The sequence below is a fragment of the Thamnophis sirtalis genome, unplaced genomic scaffold, assembly GCF_051295495.1.
Source record: "Thamnophis sirtalis isolate CommonGarterSnake01/CBP01778 unplaced genomic scaffold, rThaSir2_p1.2 scaffold_6, whole genome shotgun sequence".
NCBI lineage: Eukaryota > Metazoa > Chordata > Lepidosauria > Squamata > Natricidae > Thamnophis > Thamnophis sirtalis.
Genome location: NW_028261386.1, coordinates 51,977,681 through 51,992,665, shown reverse-complemented (window position 1 = coordinate 51,992,665; position 14,985 = coordinate 51,977,681). Strand labels below are relative to the sequence as shown.

The 14,985-nt window shown below is 36.9% G+C and overlaps 1 protein-coding gene across 1 annotated transcript in view; it reads right to left on the bottom strand.

The window, feature by feature from the left end:
- Positions 1-14,985, bottom strand: part of XDH (xanthine dehydrogenase) — a 62,855-nt gene that overhangs the window by 5,149 nt on the left and 42,721 nt on the right. The window contains exons 23-35 of the mRNA XM_087717876.1: positions 14,462-14,549; positions 13,868-13,954; positions 12,783-12,974; positions 11,949-12,094; positions 10,243-10,324; positions 9,191-9,286; positions 8,753-8,881; positions 7,967-8,041; positions 6,780-6,832; positions 5,798-5,912; positions 5,071-5,136; positions 2,627-2,815; positions 163-330 (exon numbers count right to left, since the gene is read on the bottom strand). Of these exons, the coding sequence (XP_087574002.1) occupies positions 163-330; positions 2,627-2,815; positions 5,071-5,136; positions 5,798-5,912; positions 6,780-6,832; positions 7,967-8,041; positions 8,753-8,881; positions 9,191-9,286; positions 10,243-10,324; positions 11,949-12,094; positions 12,783-12,974; positions 13,868-13,954; positions 14,462-14,549 (1,486 nt within the window). The remainder of the gene's footprint in view (positions 1-162; positions 331-2,626; positions 2,816-5,070; positions 5,137-5,797; positions 5,913-6,779; positions 6,833-7,966; positions 8,042-8,752; positions 8,882-9,190; positions 9,287-10,242; positions 10,325-11,948; positions 12,095-12,782; positions 12,975-13,867; positions 13,955-14,461; positions 14,550-14,985) is intronic.

The following is a 14,985-nucleotide window of genomic DNA, read 5'->3' as shown; positions in this document are numbered from 1 at the left end:
ATACATTTTAAATCCTTGAAAAGCACCATAAAATTGCTAAATGTTGTGATTACCAAGTGCTCAGGAAAGCCTCTGCCAATGGAAAGCTGGGTCCTGGTTTGTGTTGATCTAATGCTTAATGAATTATACTTGCAGAAGAGAATAGTAGATAAACTAACTTACCAATTTGGTGAAGCGATCAACACAAGCATTGCGTATTCTTTCTGGAGTAGCTGGACTATCTAATCTGAATGTTCCTTTCAATCCACAATCTTCCCTTGCAGAGATAATTGCATCTTTGATAGCATAAAATACAGAGGCTGCTAAGAACAATGGAGGTTCACCCACAGCCTGTGGAGATGAAAGAGCAAAAGGCCATGCAATCTTCCATCAAAAAAGTATTCTCAGCATATAATAAGATACACATATCACATATCATGGACTGAGTCACAATTTCACGGGACCACATACTGTGGAATTACTAGGTATGGTAATAGAAAAATGTATCATTTATGCATAATTTGTATGTTGTATTCCCCATTATGCTCTCTTATATGTGTTCTCACCTAGCTTCCCAAGAGCATGAAGTAAACTCCTTGTCCTGACAAAAACTCCTTTTATTCATTTGCTGTGAATTCTGCTCATTCACAATCAGCAAAATCTTTCGAGGGAAGATTTACAGTCACAGACCTTATCTGGCTTGGAGAGCTGACAGGCCAATATCTGCAAAACTTGGCAAGGAGTCTCAGAGAGTCACGAACCAATTAAGCAAACTAATTGTCTCCTGCAAATTCCACTTCCCTTTTGCTTCTCTTTTATTACCTCTGGGAGGGACCATTCATCATCTACCTGTGGCCTTACTCCCAACTCGACCCCTGTTCTTTAGCTGTTCCCCTTCATCTGTCAACTCTGTGCATGCGCACACTGGGAACAGGCACCAACTGTTCATCTGCCTCACTGATGTCTGACTCTGAAGACAGCTGATAAGTAGCATATGGCTCTGGCCCCCTTCTGTCTCCAACACAGAACTCTCATCACAGCCTTTCCCAGACTCCAGGACTGGCCCATATGCCTCCCCAACCTCCTCACTATTCAAATCTGCTGCCAACTTAGCTGGCCACTGGTGGGCTACAACAATATGACATCATCATCTAACTTGTGGATATATTCTTTTTATAGTCAACTAATAAGCACAATCTAGTAGTGTGGATTTGGTGAAGAAAATGGTATTGAAGGAGTAGGACTCAAGGCAGCACTTCCTTCTTTCGATTCTTTTCCTTTCACCCAGGGTTTAGTGCTGAACATTAGTCCTGTTCAAGTTTTTGTTCATGTCGTAAGAAGAATCATGTGAGAATAAATAATCATCAATTCATTCCCCTCCCATGACAATGCTATAGTCTGAATCTAATGTCTTCCATCCATATGTTATACTGTATATATTGGGAGGTATGTGTCTGTAGAAGAAAGTCTGCTTTACACATATAGACTCCTATTTTGATTATTCATGGAGCTACATTTCCTGGGAACATAGACTACTATAGCAAATTCTCTGCTTTCAAGGTTTTTTTTCACAACACATAATGAATCAACACAATCGAATAACTGCAATATGATGGAGGGGAAAATGAGTCCACTTTCACTTTTACAGACTCCCAATTGTGTAGGAAGAAGACAGATATATCTATCTGTTAGGGAATAACACTGTGTACCTCCAGGACCAATAAGCAGTGACATTTTTGATCTTGTATAATGTTTAATTCAGGGTGTCAAACTCGCATCATCACATCATCGTCATGTGACGTATCACTTATGATTAGTGACTGTTCACTAAGCCAGGGTGAGCGTGGCCAGTGTGTGATACATCCAGCCTGCAAGCCACAAGTTTGACACCCCTGGTTTAATTAGAAAAATTAGATTTGTAAAACACATTAGGCTAAGCTAAGCTCAAATGGAATTGTATGTGATTCAGCATGTTATTTGACCCTGATCATATTGAGTCATAGTATTGTTTAGCTGCTATTTACAGTATTGTGTTAAGCTGCACTTAGGATTTAAAGTGGTCTGTGCATTCAGCCAAAGAGTACTTAATTAGCGGAGAAACATTTACTATATACTAAAGTTTCTACAGCCAGTAACCCAAGTAAACAAAATGAGCAATTCCAGATCATCCTACAGTAAGATCATTAAAATGTTTTAAAGTAAGGCAGGATAATATAGAAGAGATAAATAGAGTTGTTAAAACACAATATTTATATTCCTCAGTGTAATAGTACAAAATCATTATGCTCTGATGCTCCAGCTAATAAGTTCTGACTTAGCTTTGACCTGTCCTATAAATACTAGACTGTTTTAGAATGGTGGATGGAAAGAAAAAATAAGGGGGGGGGAATTATAAAAGGAAAGGGAGAAAAAATATATTCTTCAAAAGAACATAGAATTAATCCAATGGTATTCATTACCTAAAGTATATTTGATTGTATTCTGGTTACTTACTGAAACAATCAAAACAAGATCCCATGTTGCTAATTGTTATGAAATATCTGGAGTACAGGAGATATGAGAACAGTGTTCTGCCTTGCATATATGCTTAATAAATTAACATGTTAATTAACAAATGGAGAAATGTATTTCCCAATGAGATATTTACCTTAGATGAATAAATGGCTTTGCTGTTTGGACAATCCCGGAGAAGGGAAACATGGAACTCTGATGGAATGTCACCAAATGCAGGGATCTTGTACATTCCAGGCCCTCGTGTATACAAGTTGCCTTCAGGGGAATAGCGTAGCTCCTCCATGGTAAACAGCCCAATTCCTTGGACAAATGCTCCTTCAATCTAAAAATAAATAAATCAAGTCCAAATTTGTTTTTTCTTCCTTTCTTTTCCCCATCTTTTTGATAACAATTAAAAGATCAAATGCGTTTAGAGATTTAACACCCAAATATTGCACAGGTTTCTGCAGACATGCTTAGGCCAGCTTCCTAAATGCTTAATTATGACTGCAATCCCAGTCCCATTTTGGAAATAAGCCCCACTGGATTCATTAAGACTGTGTGTAAACCTTATCATCAAACTAAGAAAACTGCTCAGTTCGAAGATTTCAGAGCCAGACTGCAATTACTTAGCGATTAAGAAAAACATTGTTTGCAGACAATTATATAAATCACATTACATGATCGTTGCTTAAATGAGTGGCAAAGCAACGATTAAAATTACAATGAATATATTGCTTTACCATCTGTTGTAAACCATGGTTTAAAATGTATGCTTGCTAATGCATTTGGACATTATACTGAATTGCATTAGCAATAAAAGCCAAATATCAATGGTCCTCTGTTCAGGTATGGCCATGAAAGGAAGATCCAATTGGTCTCGTTCAGATGGTGAATCTGAAGTGCTTTTTCAGTAAGGTATTCAGATAACACCCTCCCCTCTTCTTCGGGCCCTTTATTATGGTAAAATTGGCCTCTGTCTGGGTATCTAAATGCTCCAAGGAAGTCTGTTTTGTTGGAAGCTTTTGCACATGCAGAGGAAATGTTTGCAAGATCCTGATTCAAACACGTTTTGTCTTAAAGGCATATACATTTATCCTACAGACATTAACAATGAACGTGTGACTATTACAAGGAAACTTGTTATTTGAGTAAGATTAGCAGAAAAGATTATTTATCAGATGACATGCATGGGGAATTATCAATTCAAGTGACACCTGAATGGGGCTTGTTTCCAAACTTCAAAATGTAGCTATTTTGAGTAATTGTATTGTAGTTATTTAGAAAACTGTCAGGTTCATAAATTTTGAACGTGGCTTGTTTGCCAAAATCATAGATAATATGAATCAAAACCTGTCATACCTTGTAGAGACAGGTGAAGTTCATGAGGAGCCAGAGGCTCATGCTAAGACCTTGCTAATATTAGACCCCAAAATGGTTTATGTCATAGTGTAAATGAAAAGAAGCAATGATAATGAGTAGTTAAGAAGAAGAAACATAAATGTAAAAGTCCTTGTGAACAATGCTTATCTATAAGAAAAACATTTGCAGGTGAGGTTTGGAGTGTACCCAATATAATAAATGTAACCAAGTTAAGTGTTAACCAGTACCAGTTTTAATATTACCACATATTGAAGATTTGCCAGCTCAAGTGTCAGCTTCAACTAGATTATATGTCTAAAGCAGTGATCCCTAACCTTTCCATTGTAGTGAACCAGGGAGGGAGGTGAGATGGGTTGCTTCCATGTGAGCAGCAGGCATGCACACCCACCACTCTTGAGCAAACAGAGCTTTACACATGAGCGAGTGTGAGCGCCTCTCAGTTATGAAAGTGAAGCTGTGTGTGTGTTTGCATGCTCAATACCCCCCCCCCGAACCTGCACAGCCCCATTCCAAAAGGGATGAAGCCCGGTAGTGGGCCACAGCCAGGGGGTGGAGGACCCCCTAGTATAAATAATTGGTTTGCGGCATGATATGGTGGCACAGTGGTTAGGGTGCAGTACTGCAGGCCACTTCAGCTGACTGTTATCTGTAGTTCAGCGGTTCTAATCTCACCGGCTCAAGGTTGACTCAGCCTTCCATCCTTCCGAGGTGGGTGAAATGAGGACCCAGACTGTGGGGGCGATATGCTGACTCTGTAAACCGCTTAGGGAGGGCTGAAAGCCCTATGAAGTGGTATATAAGTCTAACTGCTAACTGCTGTTGCTATATTTGGTTGGTAGTACAGGAAGCATCATAGTTGGTAGTACAGGAAGCATCATAGTTGGCTACATATCTGAATTCAATAATTTAGGTGAATTGCAACACAGGTTAAAATAGAAAGTTCAGTTTCTCCAAAACATGTGAGCATTTTATGAAATGAATCTACACTGTAATGAACAAACATTTTCCTTTTTCCAGCTGGCATAAAGATATGCATCATGTGCAAAACACTTGAAGGCTAACACAAACTGATAACAAATTAGCAGTTAACAGTTTCCTGTGTTAAAAGAGTTCACAGTACTGCTGCCTTTTGTTGATTATTAACCAATGTAATCTGTCTGTTTATATACACATTTATTTTAGCTTTAGAGAGTACAGACAACTTGCACTGCTTACCTGCCCTATATCTATAGCTGGATTCAGGCTGGTACCAACATCCATCACAATATCAGTGCGAAGATTCTAAATAATGAAACAAGTAAAGTCTGAGTAACCACAAGGCTAATCACATACTATTAGCTAGATATGCATATCCTTTGACTTGATGTTTTTTATTTGTTTGTTCCATGGAAGAACAAAGTTTTCATCTGAGCTGGATCTAATCAGGTCAAAATTCAGCATAGATGTTAATGTTGACAAGATAACTCTTAGTGTGACTTTAAGATCCCAATCTCAATGCAATGCAATGTAATGCAACACAATACTTGATGATTTAAAAAGTTATCCTGATTATAGAATTCATTGCTGAGAGATGCAGCCCTTTGGAGTTAAATGTCAGGATGGCCTTCACATTTGTGGAAATTCATCATCACTCTGAAATTAATGATTAAAACAAAATTAAAGAAATAGATTGTAAAGTTCCACTACAAATTTGGAAATGTTTTGACCAATTTCACACCCAGATGAATCCACCAAAAGCAAAATACTCCAAGTGATTTTTAAAAACAACAACTATCTAACCCTAGTTTAAAAAAAATAAGCACAGAGCAAAAGATTTACTAAAGTTCACACAATCTAAAGACAAAAATAACTTATCCATTAAATTTATTCCTAATTATTGTAGAATGTCGCTCCATACATCAAAATGATGAAGTCCTTTTAGCTGGTTAGTAAGTCTGCTTACCTTATGGTCACCGGTCAGACAATCTATCTCAACCTCAGAACAAGAAACACCATAGGAGAAATAATGGAAAGGCTTTCCTTCATTCTTTGAGAAGTCATACCCAGTATTAGGAATTCTTAACAGAAAGGGAACAAAAGGAGGAAAATATAAAATCATCAGAGAGATTATAAGGTACCAAAGGCAATGTATGAATCAATGTATGGACGTAGTCAATGCAAGGTTGTTTGCAAGAATAAAGAAGATGGAGAAATATAGCGAACAGCTGGGAGTAAACTAGATTGTCTACATTTCATTTTCTTTTGCTCATTATAGCTTTGATCTCTTTGGCTTACAATTTCTTCTTATTGTTATTATTTACACTGTTGCTTACCCCAAAAGAAAAGAGCATGAAGGATGTGTTTGTATGCATGTACAGATTTTATTATTATTGCAGGAAAATCACTAATTGTGATTTAGTCCAATGTCGTTATGTCAGAATACCTGAAAATTACTAGAGTAAACCAATACAGGTAGACCCTGAAGATCCAATCATTATACTTATTCATCAATATTATCAAGCAAGATGTTTGCACTTCCAACCTGATCCCCAAACTCTGGAGGTCACATTGAGGACCGGCATTGTTTCAGTTATTGCATGAAATAAGCTGCACTTATTCCATTTCTTTGTTACAGCATTCTTCCTCCTCTCCCTCTGGCTCTCAGCCACAAAAACATTTAGCTGTTCTCTCTCATTCTTATGTATTATTTAGAGCATGCAAATATTGTGACTCAAGTCAAGACTGCAGCTTTGGATTTCAAGAACAAGTGGAATTAACAAGCTTATTATGTTAGTAGAATGCGGATAAGAGACAACTCTGCCTCATCTTCTTTATTATAAGCCATTTTATAAAATTAACTACCTAAATCCCCAACAACAGAAATAATACCCAAATGCCAAACTTTATGACATTCTGAAGATCTTCTCTCTGATAGTTTCACTCACCTATAAAATCCTGTAGCTGATAAACTCACACAATCAAAATAGGCTGCTAACACCTAGTGAAAAAAGCATATAAAATTGTGTTAAGCTTTTCTCAAACTGGAATAGCTGTAATATCCTGGGGAGAATGGAAGTGTTTCATTGAGTAACACAAGTATTCATAAGCAAAACATTATGAACAAAAACTTAAAAAAAACTTCTTCTCAACTAGTAAAGTTCAACTTTAAAAAACATAACAGACCTTTGCCCAAGATCAGCATAGAGCAAAGAGTGCTCTACGTGAAAGTGAATCTGATATTCTGAGGGTTGTACACAATTATCCTCCAGTTATTGCTCATCTCCAGTTCCAAATAGCTGCAGTGAATGTGGGAAAATGCTGGGAACCATAATTCAACAGCATCTGATTTCTTTTTACCTAGAAGGGTGTCCCACAGAACTAAATGCAATTTCCTTCTGAATAGAAATGTACAGGAGTGCATTGCTAAATATTAAAATGGGTTTTAATTGTGCTTTTATAGCTGCCAACTCAAAACCATGGGCAACCTTATTCTTCATTGATATTTTTACATGCTTTTAGACCAAATAGATGGCAACATCAGACTAACCATGGTTGATATAAAATCTAAGTTGCATTGTCTTTTATCAACACATGGATGGGGGACCATTTGTAAAGTCCAGAGTTATAGGCTAGCTGGGGGGATTTATTTATTTATTTTTAAATTTTGTTTGCCACCCATATCACTGCAATTGAAAAGTGGTGGGGAAACTGTTTCCATATCACATCAAGGAATCTGCATGGATGTATCATCAGGAATCAAGCCTGGTTAGAAGGCAACCTTACCATGCTGTAACAGGTAGAAATACAGGACAAGACACTTTTATCATCACCATTCCTTGAATAGGTCACATCTTGTATAGACCACAATGAGTTATCAGCATAAGAGCTAGAAAATTGTAGTAGTTGCCTCCCACAAAATTGTACTCATCTGGAAAAAGCCCCAGATTGGGGAAGGCTGCCAAATTACATTAATACAGAATCAAGATGAGATATGACAACAATACAATGCTATATGTAGCAATTAAGAGAAAGCTGCTCAGAATGAATGAAAAGAATATATTAGCTAGCACACAGTATACAGGTAGAACATTTATTTTATTTAAACTTCAACTTGCACTCAATAAAAACATACCCAATCTTTCCATGATCCTTTTGGGTTAGCACATCTGAATGGCTCCAATCGTTCTAAGATGGTCTTGCAAGCATTCTAAGAAATAATCAGAATCAAAGAAAAATTTGTTACAAATATAATCTCTATTGTGTCTGCAGATTGCAATTATGTCTACATAGCTTTATTTGTCTGAAAATGCCCTCAAAGGAAGAATAATGTAATGATCTAATTTATATTTAAAATTGCCAAGTTAGGTACTTTTAAAGCAGCAAGTGCACATATACTTAAAACAAAATTAGAATGCCCATTTTTACAGTGCAAACTAAATAAATTGTTTCTTGAACTCCCAAGCCAGACTAACAGCAACAGTCAACTTTTCTAACTTTTATGGGACTGTACATCATAGATATGATCTCAGAATTGCAAACTTTGGCCATGGAAGCTAAAAAGTAGAATTTGATCCAACACATCTGGAGGATAATATGTTGTGGAAAGATACCACAGAGATACCTAAGAGTCATCTATTATTGTATCTTTGTTTATCTCAAATTAAACATCAGTTAAAGCTTAATGGCCAGATATTATCAATCCAAGTGTTGCTATTTTGATCAACAATAGAATTACAGGGTCTAAGACACCAACATATAGATAATGGCACTCCATCACTTATTTAACAATTTTCTTTTATATTAAACTTGTATTAATGTACCACCTTTTGGGGATGGGGGAAATGCAGCCAAGTCATTTGGAATAGTGCCCTGCTACAAATTGATAGTTACAAAATTGTGTATAAGCAATATCCCTTACAGAAACAGCCATCCCATTGATATCAGCACTGACAGAAGCAGCTGTTGGTGATGTATTTGGCACCGTATTGGTGCTTGTCTCACTTATATGGATGTTAGAGGTAGGGATTCCCAGAGTCTTGCTGGCAACCTACAAAGAGAACATTGGGTTCATTATTAAATGTTAGACTGGCCACAACCCAAAGAAACAGAACTTTATAAAAAGCTACTTCTTTCTTTTCTTTAAAAAAAGCAAGGCATTCTGGCTCCCATCAGATATAAAATATAAGTTATAACACAGCAAGGGAAATAAAGGGGGTGGAATCTAGATTTTAATAGGTATTTACATGTCACGATATTTGCAGGATTTCAGAAGCTGTTATTATAAATAGATGTAGCTGAACAAATGATGTATAGATTAAAACAGCACAGAGCTTTTATAAACATATTCCTAATTTACCTGAATCATCTTGGTGTGCAGACCTTGACCCATCTCAGTCCCACCATGTGTGACCAACACTGAACCATCCGTGTAAACATGCACCAATGCACCAGCCTGTCACAAAAATTAGAGAAATGAACTGTTAAGATCTACTTGAAATACCATTGTCTCTAGGCACATTTTTAACTATAGTCCTCCTCCTTTCATATGCTTTCATTAGGAATCAATCTAACTGATATCAAATTACTAACATTAGAAGCTCCATGGAATTTAATCATATGTAGCACATCCAATATTCAACTCTACCTTCATCCAGACCATATAAACATATGTAGAAGAAGCATAGATACAAAAAAGACATAGAACCATATTTTATTTATAGAGCATCAGGGCTGAAACCTATGTGAAATTTAATCTATAGGTTGCACTCATGAATAACTAGGCACCTGATTATTGAACTTGGACCACAATGTATAGCGAGATGGGACTATATAAATAAAGAATGTATTAATGCAGCCGGGTTACTGACAAAAGGTGTTTCATATTCAACTAAAGCTAAAGAAAAGGTTTTTTACACAAATAAACATGCTATTAGTTTATGATTTATGAGCAGACAAAGTGGCCAGTTCCTTTAGCTAGTAGATATAGCAGCAGAAGGCTGGGCAGGGAACAGCAGCGAGGTATTGGCAGACAGAAGTGTGAATATCATGCCTCTAGTCTGCTGCTGTCAGGTATGATGGAGCATGCTGTCTTTACATTAGTGCTGATATAGTGCCATCTGAGACAGGTAGCAGTATCTTTTGCTTCAACCAGAAAACTAAATGTTTTGGTCCAGCACTTTGGAAAATGAGCTCATAAAGATAGTTGCTGCCCTCAGCTGACATCCAGTCATTTTGAAGTTCAGATATAATCTGTCCTAATATAACTATATACATTTGGTGCAATCTCTATTAAAAAAACTATTTCCAAAGTTTGCAAATATATGAAGTATGGGAATTCTATTTTTATATGACGAAGCCCACCAGCGGCCCATAGGCTGTCTCAGTAAAAAATATAAGATGCTTGCCAACCTGATTCAAAAAAGGAACGGTGAAGCTGATCCCAAACTTGGTAGGAATAATGGCTATGCCCCTCTTCTTCCAGCGATTCTGCCTGGGAAAACAAGAGTATCAAATTGGCATGCCTTCCCAAACGCATTCTCCCTAAGCAAGGCATTATTTTCCAAGATTGTATGCAAAACAAATCTAGCATCCAGTCAGTAAATTTTATAAATAAGAAACATGATTGCTGATGGCAGCCTTGTAATACTGAATATAATGTTCAAAAGGATTCATCTAAAGTTTAAACCTGATAGTATACAAATCTAAATATATAAATTTATACCACATTTATACCACAAGGTGTTTTCCCCCTTTTTTTCCTTTGCATTTGAACTTGATTTATTTTTCTTTTTAGCTTTGAAGTTTTGAAAGCTTTTGTCAGCATTTCATCAGGAACTGGAGTAATAAACCAATGCAGCGTATCTCATTTGACATATGATATTTTATTTGAAGCCCACAGTAGGTGTGATTCACTAATGATCAAACTCATAAAAGCTATCTGCTTGAGGGAAATAATAATTTGTACTCTATTTAGTCCTAAATACAAGACAAAATTCAAGGGGATCTAGCACTAGTAATGCAAGAAATTCTCTACAGTAGTTGTACATTGCTTTCTTAGTGCCAGTTTGCTAGCCTTCTGAATCCTCCCTCTTCAGTCTCCACCTACTGGTCATAAGAATCCATATGAATCCAGCTTTATCCTTTAAGCAATAAAAATGATTGAAAAAACAGTTTTCTCTAGGAATCACATTAACAGTGTGAGTAGAGAAATATATCCATTGGCAAGTTGCAGGTAATAAGGTCTAGGAGTGAGCTTGCAGGCCTCACTGGACCAAGGTTTTAAACTAACATAATTGCAAAATGTACCAGACATATTTCTAATGTCCTGACTTGTGTACTGCTTTTTCTGCAAAGTCTGTAATTGTGTGTATATATTTAGAGCAGAAAGAATGAGATGGTGGGAAATGAGTAAGTGAAAGTAACAAATAGCTGAGAGCTTCAAATGTACACGGGTGTTTGCAGAGAGTGACAGTCATTGACAGTCAGTAAGAATGTAAGAAAGTGCAAGGAGGTGAAATTATGGAATGTGTAGGTCAGTAAAAAAGAAGGCTTAAGAAACGTGGCTTGAGATGAGAATGGTGTCCTTTGCCAAATAGCAGTCCTTGTAGGACTTGCTGTCTGTCATTGGAACCCATTGCAATGGTTTAATAATGTAAGGTTTGTGCAATTGCATTGCTATGTTGGCTATTCATGTTCCATATTGCTCATGAAACAATAAACCTCTTATCTTAAAGTAAGATTTATTGCTTGTGGCTTCCCTTTGTTTTGTATCGGAATATTTTTATGATATCAGCTACTCCAGTCTGTTTATAGCAGTTAATGAAAGGGGTGTGTTTGTGGTATGATATACCAAGATATTTTTTTCTGAATGGCTCAATCTAATGCAATATAATAATGCAGTATATTGTGCTCCTCCACATTTTTGTTCCAAATTACAACTTTGACAGAGATCCATGCATTTTTCTGCCAAACCCACTCATTTCAATTAGCAGATAATTTATTTCAGATAACTGGGTATAATGTTGCTACATAGCAACCTTCAGAATGAAAATAATCCATAAGAGATAATTCCAACATTCAGTAAAATCAGAAATTGTAAAAAATAAGATACTCACTTGTTGAACTCCTTAATGTCTTTTCTTCTGGAATCATAGTTTGATTTTACAAGGCATTCTTCCCAACATTTTTTCAAGGTGAACCCCTCAAGTTTTTGATCGAAATGAGTTAAATCACCTTCATTATACAGATTGATTTTTCGGACCTTTTCAGAACAAAACAGAAACAGACAGACTTCAGTTCTGAAATAACTGGGATTTTTTAAACAAGCAGAGCTTTAGCAACATATTGAACTCTAATCAGAAACTAATCCTTGTCTTGAGCAAAACACGTCCATCACCCCCTCAATATTCAGTAGAATAAAGGAATGGGACACATAATTGCTATGATGCCTAATAGGATTTTTACATCCATCTAATGAAACAATCCAATTATCAGCATCAGTGATGAAATTGCATTCAGTGGAACTACATGAATGTATGCCTTGAAAGGCAGGTGAAAATAATGCTAACCAAGTTATAATAGATAGAAGATAAGGAGATGGTGTCTACAAAATGCCTGAGATCTAGCCTCAGTCCAGGAACACTGGAAAGATCTGGAGAGAAAACAAAGGTTTGGAATTCAAAAAGAGGAACATCAAGGAGAGATGCGGCACCAGCCTTTCACCAGACTGGCAGTTTCCAAAAAGGAATGCTGGTGATATAGACAAGGAGGAAATGATATCCAATTTGTTCCTTTTTTTTTCAGGCCAAAAGGAAGTACCAACTCCAAGAAAGAAATTATGGGCCACTGTTTTTACATAAAAGGGAACTGTGAAAGTTCTGATAAGTATAAGTGATTAGGAGAGTATTATAACTTGCTTTCTGCAAAATTATATCTCGGTGAGCACATACCTCTTCTGCTGGCAGCCCACACTCCAAGGCTATGTCATTAATCCAGCACTCAGCAACCATCATTCCCTGGGGACCCCCAAATCCACGGAAGGCTGTGTTGGAGGCCAGATTTGTTTTACAGACTACACCGATACCTCTGATATTTGGGATGTTGTAGGAATTGTCCAAGTGAAGCACAGCTCTGTCCATAACCTTGGGGAATCAATTTAAACAAATTAATAAATTACATGTGGGGTTTGTTTGTTTGCTTGTTTTGCTTGCTGTTATTCCTGCATCAATAATTATAAACTGAATATTTTCTGCATACTATACATAAAATGGTAGAAAATGTATGGTATTATGTAGGCAAAAAAAAGCATCAAAGTTAAATCAAACTTATTATTTCATCATAACTTTATTGGTGAGCCTTTATTAAACACAAGCACTCTCTTCACTTTTGAATCTCAAATTCTTTTTGAGGTTTGCATCAGTTGGTATTCAGCAGGTTCTGATCAGTTCTGAAGAACCAGTAGCGGAAAATTTGAATATTTCGGAGAACCAGTAAATACCATCTCTGCCTGGCCCCACCCCCATCTATTATCTGCTTCCCGGGGCCCAGCTGATCAGGAGGAAATGGGGATTTTGCAGTAACCTTCCCCTGGAGTGGCGTGGGAATGGAGATTTAATAGTATCCTTCCCACCAAGCCACGCCCACCAAGCCACGCCCACAGAACCAGTAGTAAAAACGTTTGAATTCCACCACTGGTTTGCATCCCAAGCAGCCTAGCCTAGATTCCCAAAATCTACTGATATCACTGATTGCTGGAAGCCTAACACACCTGAATAATATTCAGCTTTTCTCGATATGTTGCATCAGACTCAATTTAGGGATCAAGACATCTCAACATCTGACTTTCTCATTGGTATCATTATGTCCTTGTCTGCATTATATAGTTATCATTGTGGCCATTCTAATCTAAGCTATCCTTGCTATTTCCCTATTCTACCAGAAAACTAGAATTCCATCGAATTCAAAAAACTTGTTCATTCCTACAAACCCTGAAGTTGGTTCAAATGAACAAGAGTAGACAGTGATTTCCACTTACCCCATGAGAAAGATCAATAGAATTCCCTCCATTGCTGTAATATGACACATCTAGGCTGGTAATCCTTCCATTTTTCTTAAAGCCAACCTGGGAAAAGTAGGTTGTAGAATTCAATTATTCCAGTCACAGATATTCTGATATTCATTTAACTTAGCCATTTTGTTTTGAAGGAGAGGTTTTCATGGAAGCTACTATTAGAGGACTATTTTTACACAAAAAAAGACCATTTCTAGCTAACTGTCTAATGATCAAGGCACAAGGCTAGAGATTCGGATACCACAAGTTCTAGTCCTGCCTTAGGTGTGAAAGCTAGCTTTATGACTTTGAGCCAGTCGCTCTCTCACACAAAGTTATTGTGTAGGAAAAATGGGAGGAGCATACTAGGTATGCATTTTTCTATAAATATAAAAAGAGGGATAAAAAAATCAATAAATAAAATAAATACATACATTTAGAATGAGATATATATTCATCCGTCTTATATTATATTACTTGCTCCTGAATGTGGACTGAACAGTGCACAGTTTCACTCATCATGAGTGTTTCACTCATCACAATGTAATCTTTTTAATACTCATATTAATATATCTTTACCTTATACCGTGACCAAAACGGGTGTCTTCCACCAGAAATCAACATATCCTCATCTCGATCAAGCATGCATCTTACTGGGCAACCAGTCCTGTAGAATTAGGCTGAGAATGAACCTACTGCAAAGGTGTCACGGTAACAATTTATATTAGAAAATAACACGGGAGGCTCTTTTCTCAGTGGTTTCATTTGTGAATAAACCTTTTTTATTCTGACATTCCCTTAGCCATAGAGCACACATAGGGGGCCCCCTCCCCCAGGCCACTACAAGTCCTACCCATATTTTCTAAAAGCACATTAAATTTAAAAAAACAGAGAAAAAGAGAGAGTTCTAAAGATGTACCAAATCATCATATAATTGAAAAGACCAGGAAGGGGGAAAAAATAAAGACTTTTTTCCAGATCTGGCATTGAAAAAGATGTTCTTTTGGTATTGAAAAAGATGTTCTTTTCAGATTCAGATTCAGATTTAGTTTATTTGTATGCCGCCCTTCTCCGGGAGGGACTCAGGGCGGCGAACAACTCAA